This window comes from Ochotona curzoniae, unplaced genomic scaffold, assembly GCF_017591425.1.
Source record: "Ochotona curzoniae isolate NIBS_2020 unplaced genomic scaffold, NIBS_Ocur_1.0 contig_430, whole genome shotgun sequence".
NCBI lineage: Eukaryota > Metazoa > Chordata > Mammalia > Lagomorpha > Ochotonidae > Ochotona > Ochotona curzoniae.
Genome location: NW_024466219.1, coordinates 24823833 through 24846193, shown reverse-complemented (window position 1 = coordinate 24846193; position 22361 = coordinate 24823833). Strand labels below are relative to the sequence as shown.

Sequence of the window (22361 nt, the reverse complement as noted above, 5' to 3'; positions counted from 1 at the left end):
TTGGGGGTATTAAGTGGGGAACATCTCTGGGACAAGCAAAGCAAACAGCTGAAAGCTGGTAAAACCAGATTTTCCCTCTGATGCTGCTTTATAAAAAAGTTATGAGATTAAAGGAAAAAGACAGGAAAGCAAGGCATTTATACTACAGCAGACAAATGACAATGCTTTGTGAGATAGACAGCATAATAAGTGCCATCTAATTTTCTTTTAAGAATCCATTTATTCTTCAAAGCCCTAGATCATCATCAGGGGACCACATTTTCCAACTGAGGAATTACATAAGAGGAAAATTAGATTTTATTAAATATTCCAATTGTTGTGAGCAAACCTTTTGCAAATAGCTCTTGGAATAGATTTAATAATAAAGGAAGGTCAACATTTGTATCCTGCCAACCAACAGCATAAATCTTTTTACTCCTTTTATTAATGTAAAATATTTAATTGATATCCTCAATGTCAGCTCTGCTGCTCAAGCTATCAAATTATCTTTCTAGTCCTCTAGCCATTCACATTTGATAACTCAACATGTGAGACTATAATTTTATATATAACAGGCTGAACTTGTAATAGTCACTTAAAAAGAAACTCTAAAGTTAATGAGGAGTTTATACAGTTATCAATCTGTCACTTGAATGACAAAAATTTACTTCTTTTTTTTTTTACATTACATTGCATTATGTGACACAGTTTCATAGGCTCTGGGGATCCCCCAATCCCTCCTCATACCCTCCCCATGGCGGATTCCTCCACCTTGTTGCAATATTACAGTTCAAATTCAGTCACGATTCTTTCATTGCAGACATATATCAAGCATAGAGTCCAGCATCTAACTGTCCAGATACATTCAACGGTTTCTTGGGGAGACCAATTCTGGTCTGAAAGCAGAGCTGGCAGAATATCATCCTGCCCAATTAAAGGCCACAACATAACATTAACAACAATTTACAACATTATGGAGTAAACTGACATGGTATTGAGTAACTGATATGTTAAAAATGCATGTTCTTAACCACTTGTAATTACTTCATTGACATTTCAATTTTAGTTTATACACAACTGGCTGCTATATACCTTAAAATGGCTATAGGGTACTATTCAGCTGTCTCATGTCTATTTTCATTTTAGTATTTAGCAGTTTATTGTGTTGAAGCATAATTTTTGTTGAACTTGGCAGATTTTAGGATAGTATAAACTGGCTTACTCTAACCAGGTATATGTCAACAGTTGAGGTGCAGAACAGTCTTAGGGTGTGCAGAGAAATCTTCAAAACCTTAGTGGGGAGTAACTTATTTTGTGTCCTACCTAGTAAGGTATATTTGAGTCCACGCTGACCGTTTCCTGTCTGGTTCTAAGTTTTTCTTGTTCTCTGTCTACTGTAATTTTTTTTTGGCAGGGGGACTCCGGAGCAACCCTGATGGTCATTGCAAGAGAGGGTGGGGATCCAAAGTTGGAGCTGAGTAAGGACCAGAGAAAGCTCCTCTCCCGAGTCCTGAAGGAAGTTTGCTGTTATTCTGTTGCTGAAGTCTACTCAGGGCTCCTGCCTATTGTTCTGATGACATGAGATCCTGTGAGGGAGGATCTGGGCATCTTCCATCCCATGTTGTTGTTCCAAGAGGGAGTGGATGACCTCAGAGTTCTCAGCCTCCAAGTGCAGTCCAATTCCCCGTGGTCTCCTTGGTGTTGGGAAAAAGCATAAATCTTATGGAGCTTTCACAATGGCTCAACTGGCTAATCCTCCACCTCCAAGGGCAGACATCCCAAATGGGTGCCAGTTTGTGCTGCAGCTGCTCCACTTCCCATCAAGCTCTCTATGGGTGGCTTGCAAATGCAGCAGAGGAAGGACCAAGTCCTTGGGACCTTGCATCCATATAAGAGAATGGGAAGAAATGACTGGTTTCTGGCTTCATATTGGAACAGCTTCAACTGTTGTGGCTGTTTGAGGTGTGAACCAGCGAGTGGAAGATCTTTATCATTCTCTCTGTAAAACTGAGAATATGGAATACTACTAAAAGCTTAATGGAAGACTACAGAATTATTGTTAACATCACATTTTCTATAATTTTTAAAAAGAAAAAGCATCAATCTTAAAATCAGCCCAATAGTATGGCTTTTGTTGTTTGTGAAGATGACTACGAATATTTAATTACACAATTCAGGGAAGAATGGCTCAGAGACAAAAATGATTGCTTTTAGGTAGAATTTAGAAAATTAGGCATATTAATGTATGTGGATTAACTTGGAACTTTTCACAATGGAACCATTTCTTTAAGCACATTTGCAAGCAAGAAGCTGGGTGTGTGACTCAGATGAATGGAACTCTGAGTTGAGTAAATGTTTCGTTTAGTACTAAGCACTCCTTAGTGCACACTATACAAGGTGACATGAGTGGCCAGGTAACACAAAATTAAAAGAAGTGCTGGATTTGTCTGTCATTTTTATGATCTGTGTCATTACTAGTTTCCTTTGTCTTTCTGTAAGTGGCAAAATATTAAAGACCAACATGGGGACTTAGTAAAAATAATTTTTAAAGATCTGCTTTTAATGATCTGACATAAAATCAAATGAAAGATAAAGTTATGAAATGGTATCTATAAATTTAAATCTGAACTGATAGTTTTCACAGCTTCTCCTTACACACTCAATGTTTGGTATATGCAAATGTCTGCACTCAACTACTATAATCATTAAAATGTAAACTTACAGAAAACATAAATTTATATCAATAGAGATAAATTAATTTTAATCATCAGTTTTCTGTATAGTTTATTTTAATATTCATTCTTGAAAACAGAACTTATAATGGACATTTTGAGGGGAACATAAAGGTAGCATTAGACATTAAAATGACATGTAAATATATTATATATGTTAAGTATATACATCTGTAAATATGCATGTATATAGTCTGTACATGCATACATATATACATATATAGTGAGTATGGTATAAACGAGCAGTTAATAATAAAAAAATCTAGAAAAATTTCAAAGTAAGGAAAATGAAAGGAAATAAAAAATAAAAACAAAAGACTTTCTTATTGTTTTAGTTGACTTTCTACTGTGTGGTAGAATATAGACGCAGCAATTTATAAAGAAAGAAATTTAGATTTCACAGTTTTGAGACTGGAAAACTTAATATCAATACACCAGCATCTGCAGAGTGAATCACACAGCAAGAGCAAGAGAGAAGCATTTTATAAGAAAGTGACTCCTTTACATTCTTAAAGCTGGAGCCCTCAGGGCCTAGTCACCTTCTACAGGTCTCACCTGTTAACTCTGGTAAAATGCCAATTAAATTTTCACATGTGTTTTGGACAGGGCATTTAGGTCACACCACCAGTCATGGGAAAAATGAGTAAATAATACTTGGAAAAATATGTAATTGACTCACCATTATAGCAGAATTCATTTCACATTAATGTATACCATCTTAAACATACCAGAATAAGCAAATTATTTCATATTTAGAAAGACCTTACAGGCATATTCTAGGCAAAACTGTTTATTTTCCAGTAAAATGAGTAAGATGTGTAATGGGTTGAGCAGACTTTTCATTCCAAAATCCATGAAGCTATTTGAGACTCTGAGGTTTCAATGTCAATGGTTGAGAAATGAAGGGTGGAGAACTAATCTAGTGACGGGCTGGGGCATAGGCTCTGGGCGTGTTCTTGCTCTCTCATTAATGGCTCACCACACGATCTTTCCTCCACAAGTGAAGTGATCAGGCACCACAAGCATGAGATACAGGGCAAACTTATCCTGTACCATAAACTCTAACCCATAAGATGACAAGAACCTGTTCTTTCCCAAGAAACTTCCCTGAGGTAGAAAGTAAAACAGAATAACACTGTAATGAGAAAATTCCAAGCAGGGTAGTAAAAATGAAGAAATATACATCTGAACCAAGTGTTCCAGATACCATATAATTACACATACAAGAAAAGGATAAACCCATGAAAAGAAAAGTAGAAAAAAGATACAGACATGGAGATTTTAAAAGGGAAAGCAACCAATAAATGTCTGAAAATATTGTTAACGTGCTGTTACCAAAGCAATGAAAGCCTTCAAAGATACCATTTTCACCCTTAAGCTTAGTGATGATAAAACAACATTTAGTGTTGATGAGACTGCAAGGAGAGCAAAATTCACACAAACTGCTGGAAGTATAAATGAGTTTATATTGTCAGGTCACGTGGAAAGGTGAGTCAAAGTACTAAACATGCGCATATTCTTCAATCTGAAGTGTTTCAAAAGTGACGTAAGTTGAATTTTATGTAGCTAATTGTTGTACAGGTTAGGAAATTTCACAATTCCTGGCTGGCTCCCATTAGAGTCCTGTAACATCCTTCACTCAGTTGTCACACCGAAGAGCCACTACCAAAACTTGAAAATCACTCTTCATACAGAACCACTACCTCAAGTAAGTAATAAGTTCCTTAGCAGGATCTTATTTCTAAAAAAAAAAAAAAAAATCTGTGAGCAAAGCCTGAGTGATAGAACAGCTCGCTCAGCATCGTTTCCCAAATACAAAAATTTAGAAAGATTAATTTAAAAGATAAGTTAGTATGAAATCATACAAAATTGACTAAATAATAATATCCACACAAGATGGCATTTTTTTATGCTGAAAATCTTGCATCTTTCAAGAAATTAGATTTTGTCAAGTACCTGCAACTAATGCTCAATACTTCTTCTTCTTGTAGCGAAAATGAGTAAAATTATCATATACACTCATTATTTCCATCCCCCATTCCATTCATAGCTCCCTCCCATCTTAGTTTCCCATATGGTCATTGAATTGGCTCCTGCTAAGAAACTAGCGACCTTCATTTTTGCTAAATCTATGGGGCTTTTCCAATACTCATCGTATTTGACTTCGTGGCATCATTTGGCATGGCTCATCACTCCGTGCTTCTTACTGCATTATCTTTCTTTGACTTCTTTCACATTTACCTACCTCCTATGCAGGTTCATCCTCCTCCAAATGGCCATTAAATATCGGCACTGCTCAAAATCCTTCATAGCTGCCCTGACTTTTTATTCTGCATACATAATCCTAGCTATTTAATTTACTTTCATGGTTTCCCTTACTTGTGGACCAAATATACTAAATTTTGTAATTGTAGTCAATACTATTATATTGACTAAGCAGTGAGCTTCCTGATATTCAGCCATCTATTTGACATCTCCAATTGTTTAACTCAAAGCCACCTCTAAGTCAAACATAACCAAAATTGAACTCAAGATTTCTTCTCTATGAATATCCCTAAAGTTATTCCTCTGATTCTTTCTCCAATCCAGTCGAGTAGTATAATTATAACCTACTGTCTCTTGCAGAAAATCTACCCTGTCCAATTCATTTTCAAGTTTTGAATCATATGTGAAGGGCATTTAGCCCAGCAGTTAAGACATCTATATCTCATTGTAGAATGCCTGGTTTTAATAGCTGGCTCTGCTTGCTGTCTTCAATCTCTTGCCAAGGCAGGTTCTGACAGCCAGCAATTCCAAGATCAGTTAACTGAATTCTTACCATTTACTTGAGAAACCTGGATTTGTTCCTGGCATCAGTCCCAGTTCTCACCACTGCAGGCATTTGGAGGAGTAAACCAGTGCATGAGAGATCTTTCTCTATCTCTCTTTTTGTCTTACTGCCATTCAACTTAATGTGTTAAAAATTTAGATGAAAAATATTTGTATTCTTAATAGTTTCAAACTTAGTTCACAACTCTGAATATCAACTGTCACTCTTTTGAACAAATTAGCATTAAATTTCGTCTAGGCTATTCCTCCTATCTGGCCTCTTTTTCCTTTATTCTAACTCCTCTGAAACATGTTATTGATACTGCCCTCAGAATGATCTTTCTCAATCAAACATTTCAGCTTTCCAATCCTTGCTTAAATCTTTCAATCCATTAGAATGAAACTGCAATGCTTAGGATGGGTTAGAGGGTCTAGACATGTACTACAGCATTCTTCCCAGCTTAATCTCCAGGCTCTTCATCAAACTCTCTCAGCTACAGCCCTAATAATCTCATTTCTCCTCTCCTCTCTCTCTCTTTCCTCTCTCTCCACTCTGTCCTCAACTATGGAGAGAAGTGTTGACACTAAGAAGATAACTTCCAAGGGGAACTTTTGACAAAGTTAAAAAAAAAATCACATTGGAAATAAGAACTCTCAGAAGAAAACTTTTATAGGAAAACTATAAAAATCATGATAAAAGATTTCGTTCTAGTATAATATTCATCACTCAAATTGAATACTGAAGTGGAAATGAAAATTGAATCAGTGCTAATAGTTGGAAAATTTGGATATATTGGTGTTCGTGTTATTTTCATTCACAAGTTAAAATTTAAATATAAAACTGCTGGAGCAATTTTAAAATACATATTAAAAATTACTTAAAAACTCACAATATGATCAGAAATAAGAGTGATATAAAGCAAACAGTGCAAGTTTATGTTTTGATATTACATCTTCAAATTATTCTACATAGCAGACATGATTTGAATAAACAATGCAATGTGCATATTTTCCAATTTTTCAAAATGCATAGTTGATGAGAGTACATATATATATACATAAATAAACATGTGCAAATACAACTATAGTTATTTAATATAATTTGTAAAAAAAATGTACTATCCCTACAGCCCACATTACTTTAGGAAAAGCAAGGGTGATTGAAATGGGTGAGGGGTTGGCAAGAAATGGAAGAATCTGAGTCCCTGGCATACTGGAAAGACAGCAAAAGTGACAGAGCACATTTAAACTGAATCTTTGACTATTTGGAGGCAATCCCCATAAGCAAAATATTTTCCCATAATTACACCTAATTATTTAATTGTTTACATTTACTAATGAAATGAAACCACACAAAACAAACAAATGTAAGGGGCTGGTTTTCAGTAAATGCATAATCATCAATCAACTGTACTAAAAGATTTTTAAAATTATAGAAAGCCGGTTTGTTTAAATAGAAAGGCATATTTTATCCTAATCAATGCATAAAAGTAAAATTATCCATAACTGAAGCATGTTTCTCTGCTGTACAGTTCAGCTGTAATGATCCCCACACACTGCACTTGCACATCAATTATGATAATCATAATCACGGTCGTTAAGCTGAATGCTCATTATTATCAGGATGCTGGTGACAGCAGATTCAATCACCGGGTGCAATGGGCAAGCAGTCACAGTCCCACCCAAGTTTCTGCAGACAACGATCTGCCACATTAAATCTATGATGTGTTCCACATCCCACTCCATTCCAAAAGCTGTAGACAGTAAAGGTCAACTTTATGTTCTGTGCAATATGCTTAGGTTCTCTAAATTAATTCTTTGGAGTACTGGATATTTTTATGCTTTGTAGCTTATAAAATTCTGTTTAGGATCAAAATGCACATGAAGATAACAACAACTGCTCTACAGCTGTAATTCACCCATAATACGGCAGAGGATGAAAGACTCTACAAACAGGAATCATCTTAAGAGTTTTCCTGGATTTTGCCATCAGGAAAGATGAGGTGGTTCCTTTGAAATCAGTTGTCTAAAATGCACACGGATATTATCCCAATTCAGATAAAGACCTCTATCATTTCTGCTGCAGTAAATATGAGCATTTGTGAGTGTTTTGACAACCAAAAGGATGCTTTTAGTACACTGAATTTTTTCATTGCTAAACTCTTTTTAGATCTATCAAAATAGATGAAAATAATGGTGACTAACATACTCCAACTTAATTTCACATCCATTTTAAAAATTGAGATCAGCACAATGAAGTATTTATGAATTAAAAGTATTTACCTGGACATAAAAGGATTAATCGTTACAGATGGAAACTTAGATTCTAACAATTTAATAGATCAAAGAAGCAAATCATATGAATATAAATATTTAATTGATTTCATTTCTCAAGTAAATTCTACACTACTTTATGCTATTTTGTTATTGATTTTTATACTTTTAGTGAAAACAATAGTATTTGTTCTGTTTCCTGACTTTGTGGTTTCTTTGCATAGTGCTCTTCTGATCGATGCATTGAAATTAAAACAAAAAATTATATTTATATATCAATTTGCTTGTTGAAATATGATCAGAGTACATATTGAGTTAACATTTGATTTTCTACAAATAAATATTCAATGCAACTGCCTAACAAACCATTTAAACACTATAATTCTCATGTTTAAAAATGATGGGAAAAGGTTTTCCATATAAACAATATTAAAATCTGATGAAAAGGTTGGACTATGGGAGCCAGAAATACTTAATTGAACTGGTTCTTAACAGAAATCGGTCCACTACATTCCACTAAATTTTACATTCAGTTAAGTATGTATAAATTTCCTATTATCCCACAGACATAATTTCATGTTTGCCCTTTCTTTCTTCCAAATTTTGCATCTAATTACTCCAGCCTACTCCACAAGACTCTCTTTAATGCACTAATAGTAAATAACCACTGGTCTCTAGGATCCAGAAGCTGAAAAACACCTTTTGGGGGACAGGCATTTGGCACAGTGGGTAAGAACCTGGCAATGACACCTGCATTTCATACTGGTGGAGTATATGGGCTTAGTGCGTGGGTTTAGTACAGAAATGATGACCCCAGAAGGCAGTGGAAATGTCTGCAGTGATTGGTTCTTGATGTCCATATGAGAGACCTGGATCGAGTTTCGATTTAACAGGTCTGACCCCAGCCCAGGTCAAGACTCACAGACATTTAGGGAGTAAACCAGTGGATGGGAGCTCTTTCTCTGTTGCTCAATGAAATAAAAAGTTCATTAAGTCATTTGAAAAACATAAAACTACTAAAGAAAAATACGCCTCCGTTTATTAACTTGTTGGGTGTAAGTCTCACCCAAGTCATTTAAAAATGAGTAAAAAATAAAATATTTAAAAATAATTCCCATATTTTACCAATAAACAAATGCCAACCTTTTTACTATATAGATTACATTGGTTATATCAGGATACATTATTTAATAAAGGTATATGAAGCGATAAGGAGGAAGATGGGGAGAAATAAGGAAACAAGGGAGGAAATGAAGAAGGAAAAAAAGCCACAGAGATTACAAAGGAAGGAAGGAATGCAAATTGACATTTAATATTATGCTACAGTTTTTATTGAGTTAGGAGGACCGAGAACTTGTGGTTAACTTTCTTAAGTATATAAGCATCCTAAAACTATAAAGACACACATAATGGTTACTCCACAATCAAAAAAAGATAGATGATTTTTCTTGTCAGAAAGTATCCAAGGGTAGCAAGGTAGCTCAATAGGTTAAGCACAGCATACGGTGCCAGTATCCCATATGAGTCCCGGTTTAAGACCTAGCTGCTCCACTTCAAATCCAGCTTCCTGCTAATGTGCCTGAGAGTAGTGGAAGATGGCGAAAGTCCCTGGGCCCTGCCACCCACATGTGACATCCAGAAGAAACTCTTGACTCCTGACTTCAACCTGGCCCAGCACTGGTCATTGTGGCTCTTTGGGAAGTAACCAGCAGTTGTGAGATAGATCTTGCTGTTTCTCCTTTTCAAATATATTTTTAAAAATCCTTAAAAAGGGGAGGGGGGTGAGTAATTGTAGTATCTATATTTCCATAAAGTTGTTCATTATATTTAGGTAAATGAATACTTTCTGCGTATGTCAGAGTATACAAAAGGAGTCTGTTACAAGGAACTAGGAAGAAGCACTGGGACAAAATAACAGTACAATTGTGATAACAGCACTTTTTGGAAAAATAAGTTGTCTCAGGAATGTCCTTAGATAATAATATGGTTTCCTTTCTACTGCTTAAATATTTCATTTTTCCTATATATAGCCCAAAGGTAAATGTGTTTATACACACATGTATATGGACGCATGCTAAAAGATGAACATTTTCTAGAATCCAATAGAATGATGAGAGTGCACAAAAGCCAAAGCTGTTTATGCCAAATACAGAATGCATTGCAAATATAGTACATTATGCATATTCAAAGCATGAAATTAAATAATTAAATTTATATTTAGAATTTTTCAAACATGCTTTTTCAAAGCATCCATTTATTTATTTATATTATTATTACATTTTTACACACAGTGCTTCAGTTATGGCTCTGTTTCCAATCCAGCTTTCTACTAAAATATATCCTGAAAAGGAGCAGATGACAGTCCATGAGTTTGGGTCCTTGCAATGCATATGGGAGATCAGGATGAAATCACAGGTTCCTGCTTTCGCCTGGCTCTGGCAGGCAGTTGAGCAGTGAACAGCAGGTGGATTTCTCACTATCTCTAGCTAAGATAGATTTCTGCCTTTTAAATAAAATAAAAAGAAATAAGTAAACATGTTTTATATGCTTTCTAGAAAATATAGAATTCAGTGAGTCACAGTGTTTAAATTTGGGACAAAATAACAGTACAATTGTGATAACAGCACTTTTTGGAAAAATAAGTTGTCTCAGGAATGTCCTTAGATAATAATATGGTTTCCTTTCTACTGCTTAAATATTTCATTTTTCCTATTTATAGCCCAAAGGTAAATGTGTTTATACACACATGTATATGGATGCATGCTAAAAGATCCATGCCATGTTGCAGATGTAACCTAGCACAAGGGAGGAACTGAGAACTGTACCCTCCCCGCCCCCATTCATACAGTGAGTTCTAATCTGTATTTTGACTATATCGCTGATGGCCTTTCAGGGACAACATCAACTGAAGTTATATAATAACCCAATTATATTACAGATGGTGCATTTTGGGATTAACACTAAATGATATTATACAATATCCTGTAAGTGATACGTTTTGAACTAAAACAGCAACACTCTACAAAAAAGGAACCTAATTATATACCATGATAGAAACAATATCTTGCCTACTTTATTAGTCCAAGTGCCTGGGAAAAGTTTTTGAGTAATATCAGGCGAGTAAAGACATAATGAGTGCAATCGGGAACTTGACAGTCATAGCAACAGGAACCTGCAGCAGTATTACAATAGCAGCAGCAAGAGTGCCAATTTAAACTAAAGGAAACACAAAAAGTACAACATGAAACTATAGATGGGACTTCTTAGATTCCATGGCCTGGCCCACTATTCTTCAAGGAAATGGAAGGGTAACCCCGTTATATGCAATGTTAAATTTATGCTGCACATCATTTCATCTATGTTATTACACAGCAATTTCTCATCCCATCTATTTACATAAACATCTAACAATACAATTCTCTGAGGAACAAAATGCTGAAATCTCTATTGACAGTAGGTCAGTTGTGCTATCTTTACACAAAACAGCTGCAAAATAATTTAAAAATTTTTGTAAGATGCAAAAGCGTTTGATGAGTATATAAGGTAACTCTCACATTAAAAAAATTAAGGATGTTCATATGGTCAATGAGCCCCTGAAAAGTAATTCAACTTTATTAAGCTCAATAAAATTAAAATCACAAGGCCCCATTACACACTCTTTAGAATGGCTAAAAATAAGACATACAATACAAAGTGGTGACAAAGACATGAGACAGCTAAAACCCTTAGCAAAGTTGCTTTCCAAACTGTTTGTACATGACTTGCAAACAAAATAATTCCTACGCCTACAAAACTATATTGTAGTAAACAACAACTATATTAAAAATTATTACATAACCATTGGAAAAAGTTTTACACTTTTAGGAACACATGCCAACTCAAACATCTATGAATAGTGGGAGGATAAATTGTTATGTTTCAGACAATCATATGTGCAGCTGTGGAAGCTAATTTACCATAGGTACACTTGGTAAGCATTACATGAAGGAGAAGTGTGCTTGCACCTCTTGAATATTTGTCTTTGTAGAACATGTGAACATAGAAATCACCTTTGGTGACAAACATTAGACTATCCTTGGGCTGAAGGGTGTGACTTGATGTGGCAGGGCTCTGTCCCCTGATGAGGGCAGGTTCCCTTAGTGAAAATTCACTGCATACTTAGGTGCTTTTTGTTTTGTATTTTTAAATTTATTAATATACACAAGGCATATTAATACTTTCATATATTTTGGGTATTTCATAGATACGATTCTAAGAATATAATTGTATTTCCCTCCTTCTCTTTCCTTCCTTCCTCCTTAATTTCCTTCAATCTTTTTCAATAACATACTTTGAATTTAATGCATTAATCACAAGCTTAATGCTCTTAAGAGTTCTACAAGTAAAAAGAGAAATGACCACTGTCCTACAGATATAAAAACAAGTTTCACAACAACAGTCAAGTCACAAGATGTCAATTTTTCTCATGTACATTAAATGCATATGTGTGTGTGAGATGTACAACTACCACATATCAAAAAACAACAGGTTAGTAGTATTTTTGGATCTGACTTATTTTACAAATTGCATTTATTTTGTAAAGGTCTTCATTGTAATTAGCCTTTCGAAAACAGAGTAATTTTAAAATCTTTCATGAGCTCACCTTATTACAGATCCATTTCTTAGGATTTTCTGTTCGAAAATGTTGTGTCCCCCACGACTCAGGGCCATACTTGCTGGATGCATGCATTGATGGAATGTACTTTTCATTTTTATGATAGGAAGAAAATGGTAAAAACCTGAAAGAACATTTTAGTTAATATGGTTAATTTCATTCCTGAAAGTATTTCATTTCTAGATGTAGTTCATTTCAACAAAATAAATTTTAACAAGGAGTTAAAATGTGTTTATTATATTTAAATTTATTTATTTTACTTCAAATTTATTTAATTTATTTAAAATTTAACACACAACGCTAAATAAAATACAGAAAATAATGGATGGTTTAAAGCCAGAATACCTGAAATCTATTTTACCTACTCTGACACTGCCTCTGAGTGTGAGTAACATCTATGAATGCTTATTATCCTGTCCTGAAAATTGAAATACTGAGATTTTTTCACAGAATTTCATCTCAAATATATTATAAATATAAATGTTAAAAATACACTTATGAATTAAAGATATCAAAAAACTCAAAGTTTACCATGCCAGTAAAAATGATTAATTATGAAACAGGATGGCAAAATACACAAAGGAAAGTAACTTAGGCAATTCAGACTATGAAAAAATAAAGTTGAGGTTCAACAAACACTTACTACGCATTATAATCTGCCAAAATTGTCATATGTATCATCTAATTAAGTACAGCAAGAACTTTTTAAAAAATACTATTTATTTATTTGAAAGAGTTACAGAGAGAGGAGTAGAGACAGAGATGGATCTTCCATCTGCTGGCTCACTTCCAAGATGCCTGTAAATGGTCAATCATGGGCCAGGCCAAAGCTGGGTCTCCCATGCTGGTGGCAGAGGACCAAACACTTGAGCCATCTTCCACAGCATTTCCCAAGTCATTAACAGAGAAGTGGATTCCTCTTCTTACAGCAGAAGTTTAGCACATGCGCAAAAGATTATATTAATAAAGATGCTAGCCTCTGAGCAGACTGTTACATCTGTCATTAACACAACAAAGATAAGCCTTTCTAGTTTTATCAGGGACACAGTTGTGGGAGGGAAGTATCATCCCAGAACCTTTATTAACATTCTATCTCAAATAAGAGTACATATTAAGAGCTGTGGAACATCCAAACAGAGCAAGTTACTTAACATAAGTAAAGAAAGAATAGAAATAAAACCTTATAATTAATTAAGGCAAAGAAATTTATATTCTGTTCTGCAAATGTAATTTGAAAAGACAGCATGATTTGAACATTTGGAAAGGGTTAGTAAAGGAATTAAAACAGAAACCACAGACAAGGAAAATTCAATTTAATCTAATGAATAAGATATAAGAAAATTTCATGTTTTAAAGTGTACCCGCTCAAAAATTACTCTTAGACTCTAACATGTTAATCATTATTAAAAAACTAAATAACAGTAAAATTTAACATTTTGATAGCTGGGTTATTACAAATTCATGCCCAGTCTCATTTTCAGGTGAGTCACTTCATATTAGTCACAGGCTTTTTAAAGATAAAGCACTTTGAAAAAACATTTAATTGAAATGCAAAAGTTATTTGTCAGTTATATTTGAAATGAGACATATTTAATGCTTTTATATGTATGATAAAAATAAAGTTAGTTCTCATGAAAAAAAAGAAACCCAGCCAAATGCCCGGTCTTACAAAAGAAGAGCCATACAATGCTAAGTATTTGTTCTTCCTAATACAGACTAGTCTGAGAAAAAGGTAAGCAAATAAATAAGAGCTCTTTACCGTACTCTTCAATAGAAGAAATGAAAAAAAAATTCACTGTATGCATCAACCATGTAAATTTCCATGTATTCCTAACATATAGCTCATTAATACTAACAGAAATATTTTCAAACATAGTATGCTCCACTGTTTAGATCAGTAAACATGTTGTTGAAGAGATGTTAATAAAGTGAGAAGCAAACTGGGATAAGAATTCTACAGATATCCTTAATGGATGAACATAGCCTTCATGGAGATTTCAAAAATATTTAATACATGAAGTATTTTGTGCTTAGGGTACAATTCACAATTTAAAATGCATGCACCATTTCAGCAATATTGACAGTACAGGACTCAGCCCCATGGTAGTTAAGTGTAAAGAATGCAGGTGTCAACAAAAGGGAAAAATGAATATTAGTGAATTAGATGTAAGAATATAAGTGAATTAGGTGAAGTGTAGGGGGTTGGCATTGTGGTGGAGCAGGTAAAACAACTGGCTGTGACACAAGCATTGCATATAGCCGCTGATCGGCATTCCACATCTGAACCAGCTCTCTGATAATAGCCTGGGAAAAGCAGAAGATGATGACCCAGGTGGGTTTCCCACCTACATGGGAAACCCAGAGGAAGCTCCTTGCTCCTGGGTTTGGCTTGGCTTATTCCTGTCCATTGCAGCCATCTTGGGAATGAACCAGTGAATGAAAGATCTCTCTCTCTCTCTCTCTGTCTCTCCCTTTCTCTTTGTGATTCTCTCAAATAAATAAATAAATAAATATATATTTTTAAAAAAGTATTGAAAATTAGGTCAGCACTGGGCGGGGGGGGGGGGTTGTTAGCAGCTTAAGCTGCAGTTTGTGACACCAGCATTCCATGTTGGTGTGTTGATTAGGGCCTTGGGTGCTCTGCTTATAATTCAGCTTCCTTCTAATGGGCCTGGAAAGTCACAGCTAGAACTAGATAAGGACTAGAGAAAGATCCTCTCCTGAGTCCTAAAGGAGATTTACAACCCTTTTATCTCTGAGTACCACCCGGTGCTCCTGGCTGTAGTTCCAATGTCAACAGACCCTATGAGAGGGTTTGGGGCTGCTACCATCCCATGTGGGGGATCCAATAGGAAATGAGTGACCTCAGAGTTCTCTGCCTCCAAGGGCATTCATATTTCCTGTGATCTCCTAGGCAGTCGGGATGTGGTTCTTGGTGTCCATACTGACAATCCTCGACGAAATATCCATTGCTTTTGTGGCAAAAGCACTTGGGGCGCCTCCGGATACCTCCAGGACTAGGATACAGACCTCCTATTATCCTCCTGTTTCACCCTGAGATCCCCTCCTGCACTGTACACACAACCTCCTTTTAAGAGGGTGTCAGGGTTGTTCTTGGATCCCATCATACATTTCTATGGCTTTTCTAATGTCTAAGGCCATCAAGAATTTGTTACCTATAAATAGTAAGTTACACTTAAAGTCTAATTACTTCTCAGTTAATTTAATTTTTATAAAACTGTTATCGCAGTGCAATACACTGGAGGTACCTAGAGCTCACAAGCTACTCGCTTAAAACCTCAATAGAATTTATAAGTACTAACTCTCTCAATGATTTCTAGGGTCCTGATAGATCATTATATATCAAATTACTGAGAAGCTTGTGAAATCATCCACTCACAGTTATTTTCATGAAATTGTAAATGTGGCAAAGATTCATTCTCTTTCTCTCACTCTTTTTAGATAGATACTGACAGACACTGATTCTAAGTGCTATTTTAAGATTTAGTAATAAAATAAAATCTGCAGTGAGCATTTACTCAATGATGACGTATTCTTGTCCCATTTGGGTTCCAGTTTTGGCTCGAGCTGTGGATCCCAGATTCCCAGCAAGTACTGGAGACAGCAGTGATGGTTTAAGTCACTGGGTTGCTGTCATTCATGTGGGATACTGGTTTCCATTCTTGGATTGGGATTTATCCCTGGTCTAGCGCCAGCCATTGTGGAGTTGATTAGTGAGTTTGGGCTGTATGAATATCTCTCAATTAAAACAAAACATAAAATATTAGAAAATCAAACCAACATCAAATATACATGTATATATAACACATGTGTAAGTGTACATATGACATCTGGACATTCACATGGCATATGGAAATTCAACTCTGTGTTAAGCAATACGTCTGCTTCTTGCAGAAAATTCTCCCATGAATTACACAATATCTCTTATGTTTTTAGTATTCACTGTTTCTTCATTGACAAATCATTTTCTGTCAGTATTTTAATGATTCTTCATCTGAACTGTGCATTCGAATCACCTGGGTATATTTTTTTTAACCAAAAACAGCTATTGAGACAAACTCTCTGTGCTTGAGACGAGGAATTTATATAATTTTAAGCATTATGGTGATGCATTTAAGCAATCTTAAAAGCTAATACTGCTCCAATATTAAAGTGATTGCCAGAAATGTGCATTTCTATCTGTCCTCTCTATACTTTCTTTCTGGGAGATTTATTTACCACCAAAGTTTTAACTATTCCCATGACACTAACTTACCTAACTCAACAATAGTATTTTCAAGTACTTATTAGGAATATTTGCCTAGATACAAACTAGGGGACTCAGAGACGTTCCAAAATTAAACTCATATCCAAATTCTCCATATTATTAAACCTGAAATGCTTCCTTTATCTGTTGCTTAGCTAAGTAAGTACATCACCACCTAACTTGTCAACCCAGTCAGAAGCCAACAAATCAGGGAATTGGAGAATCTTCCTACTCTCTGCTCTCCTCAATCTGGAAAAAAAGAAATCCGTGTTCTCAGCCTATTCTGTTATTGTATTTTATATGATGTGAATGTGACAGCCTTTCCCCAGATCACAGCTGCAGTATATCTAACAGTCACTGATTTAAGACATTGCTAAATGCCTGTGTGTTGGGTGGTCCAATTTGATGATAAGAATTTAGCAAAATGCATACCTTTTGAGGAATCTGAATTTAAAAGTATAATAAATTAACAAGGGGTTTTAGATCTGGATGGTAATGGTCAGTGGTACAAGGAAGAAAAAGCAACAGAAACTTCAGGGAATAAAAAAAACAAACATGTGCATGTGGCCCAAAGACAATCATCTTTCTTAGTTTTTTCTTTGGTTCCTCCCATCTCTTTAAGATTTTCATTGTATCTCTAAAACATGATCTTATTTTTTTGTGGTATCTTGGATACGGCTTTGTTCTTTACTACTAAAAGACCCTTAGACAGTAATCCTAAATACATTCATTGTCCTAACCATAATATCTATACTATTTCCGGTGTTTTTTTTCCTAAATAAGGCTTTGGTTTCTTTTCTCTTTATCTTTTTCTTTGGAGTCAACCTTTAAGGTTTGCCAGTCCTTCACTTCCCTCCAATAACAGTTCCTCAGTTCTTTGAAACGCTCCCTATCTGTTAGCTAGACTAAGACAGCCATCTTCTGATCTCTATTCCAAATATCTTACATTTCCAAACTATCCATGTAGCTTAAAAGACTGTTCTCTATGCACTTTACATCCTGTCACTACAGCTTTAAACCACTGTGACAGCTTTACAATTTCTTCACAGGGTAATGTCCAAACACTTCATCACTGGAATACATGATCCTTTATCAGCAGGCTACAAGCTACAATTTCTGTGTCACTGTTTCCAGTTTCTATGATGCACTGAGACTATGGGTAAAGTTTCATAGGATTCCAATCAGACAGTAAGCTGAAACTCCCTGACTTACTTGCTTTTACACAGGGATGGCTCCAACAACACCAACTCCTCTATGCCACTGTCTTAGTTCTACCCAACAAAGTCCTTTTCAGCCTTTGTGTCCCTCCTGATACCTCACCTATTTTAATTTGTTAATTTATTACTTTTTAAAGATGTATGTATTTTTATTGGAAAGGTAGACCAGATTTACAGAGAGAAGGAGAGACAAAGAGAAAGAACTTTCATCTGCTGGTTGACCTCCCAAATGGCTGCAATGGCCAGAGCTGAGCAGATTCTAAGCCAGGAACCAGGAGCTTCCTCTGGGTCTCCCACATGGGTGCAGGCTTTTGGTAATTCTCTATTGCTTTCCCAGGCCACATGCAGGAAGCTGGATGGGAAGTGGAGCAGCTGGGACACGAAGCAGCACCCATAAGGGATTTAGCCATTAAGCCATCATATCAAACCCCCCACCCATACATTTCTAAACTCCAAATTGAAACACATTCGGATTTACAATATAGGAGAGCTATTAAAAAAACATTGTAGGGCCCGGCGCGGTGGCGCAAGTGGTTAAAGGTCCTCGCCTTGCACGCCCGGGATCCCATATGGGCGCCGGTTCTAATCCCGGCAGCCCCGCTTCCCTTCCAGCTCCCTGCCTGTGGCCTGGGAAAGCAGCAGAGGACGGCCCAAGGCTTTGGGACCCTGCACCCGCGTGGGAGACCCAGAAGAGGCTCCTGGCTTCGGATCGGCATAGTATCGACCCGTTGCGCTCACTTGGGGAGTGAATCATCGGACGGAAGATCTTCCTCTCTGTCTCTCCTCTCTGTATATCCGCCTTTCCAATAAAAAATAATAAAAATAAATCTTTAAAAAAAAAAAACATTGTAAATAGACAATATGTGGACTGGAGAAATATATCAGTGTAAGAATATATGTGGGTATGACTCACAAAAGGTCTAAACACATTCTACATGCTTCATATCAACTAGAAAATAACTAACAAAGTTTGGTAGGCATGGAAAGTGTATTCAAAAGTTTATAGAAAATGCTGTTTTTAAAATCCACTTTTACATAAACGTTTTGGAGTATCACTGGGTGTTAATTAGGCACTATAGACAAAGCAAACTAAACTGACTAAACTATCTTTTTAGGATGTGTCTGATTGTACAGACTAAAAGTTTACATAATATTCTCTGCTATATCACATTAAAAGCATTCCAAATTATCAAAGCACATGGATGTTACAAATCTTCAACTTCTTTAGAATTTGGACTTGTAAAAAACAGAATTCTTTTACTCTATATTCATTCATTGAAACACATTTTCCTCACAAAAATAGTACCCAAAAAGAGCACAGCTCTTACTCCACAACCAAAGTAATAAAGACTCTTTTGTAGACAAATTCTTGAACTTCTTAATTATACACAGGCTTATTATCTGTATCCCCAATGCTATAAAGTACCAGAACTTCATTAGAAAAATTGAGCTAGAAAAAAAAAATGAAGGCAGTACTTTGTAAATTTCAACTGAAAATTAGCTGGGAGAGGCAGAGGAATACTGGATCAAAAGAGGGTAATCACGCCTAACTGTGCCCTAGAGCAGCTGCATGTATAATACGATTTGCACAGTAACTACCTCTCTTATTACTGCTTGTTTGGAGTAGTCTGTGTTAATGGGGTTAGCTAATTTAGTATTTTAACTTAAAAAGACTCTGCAGATTAATAAATGTTGCACACTGTGATAGCAATTAAAATAAATGGAACAATTACAAATAAAAGTTGAATTGTTGTAAAAACATCTGAAAAGATATGATAATCCCTATTTATCATAATACAATAACAGTTCAGAAGATATGTAAATTTCGGGGGTCTAAAGTGTTTGAAAAAAATTACACAAGTCAAAAAGTTTTGAGATGTTGTTCAATTTCTTTTCACTATTGTTTACTGATAAGTATAACCCGATCTCACAGAAACATACCATGTATCTTTTACGCTTCCCTTGAAACTACTGTATAAACCTAACTTTTTAGACTTTATCACGTTTCTCCTCCAGTAACAACTATGAAATGATACTGGTACTTAATTAGAAACAGTATTTAAAAAGTCTAACAGAGAGCAATCTCACATTTATCAGGACTTTTATATAGGGTAAGTAACAATTTTGAGGGAAATGAAACAGGTATCTTCCATTTTTTAGAGGGACTGGGAGAATTCAAGAAATAGTTACTAACTTTGTTTGCTACATTTATAAGGTACTTCCCATTCATCTACCCTGAATATCTGCTATAAAATAACACCCATTTGCCCCAAAGATATAGATAGCTATTGAGTTGTCTATACTCAGGTTTTTTTTTTTCTTTCAGGCACTTTTTATTTTTTTAAAAAAAAATTGTCATTAATATATAAACATATCATTCTCTCAAAAAATTCTATAACAATACAGCTGTTTGCTCCATTATTTGCATAGGAAATGACCACAATACAAAAATAAGAGGGAAAAAGAAGCAAAACAGCAACTGATTTATGCTTTTCATAGAGGTATGTTTCCACATATAAAAATTTTGAAGCCTCTTACAAAATTATTTACACTGTTTGTCATCTACACATTAAGAGCAACTCTGCTAACAAACAAAACTATAATTTGTCAAGTTATGAAAATAATTTTGTAAAAAAAGTACTATATTAGCACAAAATAAATAAACAATATTTTAGAAACAAAATTAAATTTTCATTTCAATGAAGGCCTCTTTTGGCATTGTGCTTATGTATTCTGCCCTTTGGTTAACAGCATCAGCAGTTTATATTGCATATATGTAGCACTTGCCTCCTTAAGTTTTCAACATAGCATTTCTACTTAAAGGCAGACACTGAGTCAGTACTAACAGATTAACTAACTGCACTGTAATTTAATTAAATTACCATGTCTCGTTTTTGTATTACATGCAAAATCCACATAAATTGTCATTTATCCAACAGTCTTGCATGAGCAAACATCTCTGTATATGAAAACTGCATTCAACAATGCCACGTGAAAACTACAGTCCTTCCTTTTAAAGATGATACTTAACCTATACCTATAAAAAATTTAAAAAAAAACAAAGAAAAAAACTGGAAATGTACATTTTGTATATTTGAGAAAACAGGGAATCCACTGTTCGAATACCATGCTGTTTGGTCATTGTCGGAGACTGGAATGACCTTAGTCATGTCCCGGGCTTTCCCCAAGCCGGCTTCATCTGGTGGGCACCTGCATGGCTGCACAGAGGGGCTGGGAGCCATCCAATTGTGCATCTGGGTGCCAGTGTTTAGTCACCAAGGCAGCTGGCAGGCACCTGAAGAAGGCTGCTGTATGCATTGGGGGGTCAGGATTTTACTTGACTGTCAAGTAGATGCTTCAAGAATACCTAATTTCTGAGAGGTGTGCAGCAGTACCCGGATCCTGCAATGATAGCCATTGAACAAATGTTCTTGTTTTGTTTTTTATATGAGTTGCCTATATTTGCTATTTGAGATTTTGTAGATGTGCAGATCAGCTTTATAGGTTTGTTACAAGTATTTTAGGATTCTTTTTTTGGGGGGGGGAATCATACTTTTTGAAAATAACCATGAGTACATTTATAGTCTTAATTTGTTACACATCTCAACATGCCAAATTAATTTCTTTAATGGGAAGAAATAATCATTCAAATAAACTTTAAAAAGCAAATTTCATGCACTGACTAAAATAAGAGTGTTTATTTTAAATACAAAAAAGATGTTTTATATGAATTGTTAACCTGAAGAGCTTAAAAAATAGTTACAGTATACAAAAGTTAAACCTCTTACAATAAACTAAAGTTTTTAAGTGCATACATTTAAAACAAAATACAGCTCCGATGTGATTTAATCATGACCTGCTCTTCACCGAGAAACCCAATCACTGCCACATTTTAAAATCCTCATTGTTCACACACTAGTAGAAACATCTTGAACTCTTAAAATCTAAGAATTCCCTTCAAGTTTAGTTCAGGCTTAAAATTAGGGCAAACATTGAAGTTTGAGCTACTAAATATGTCCTTCATTTGAACACCTTTTAGAAGAATATTTGCTGTATGTTTTTCTTTGCTGCTACGATGAATTACTACAAATTTGGTATTATAAATCATACACACCTATTATCTAAAAGTTCTGGAGGTCATAAATGGAAAATGGATCTCAGTGAGTAAAATTAGGACATTAGTGGTGTGGCATTCCTTGTGGAAGCTCTGGAGGAAAATGTGTTTCCTTGTCTTTTCCAGTTTTTAGAAGCTTCCTATATTTCTTGAGACCTTCATTTTGTAAAGGCGGAAAAACTAACAAACCTGGAAAGGTGAGTTGAGCCTTTCTCACATGACATCATTCTGATGTCCTTTCATTTAGACAAGCCCATCCCTGTCTTCTGCATTCACCTTCGAGGACTTCTGTGACTTCACAGGTCCTATCCAGGTA

The 22361-nt window shown here is 35.3% G+C and overlaps 1 protein-coding gene across 1 annotated transcript in view; it reads right to left on the bottom strand.

Annotated features, from left to right (window-relative positions):
- SPATA17 (spermatogenesis associated 17) overlaps positions 1–22361 on the bottom strand; it is a 151045-nt gene that overhangs the window by 31277 nt on the left and 97407 nt on the right. The window contains exon 9 of the mRNA XM_040985313.1: positions 12436–12571. Coding sequence (XP_040841247.1) covers positions 12436–12571 — 136 coding nt within the window. The remainder of the gene's footprint in view (positions 1–12435; positions 12572–22361) is intronic.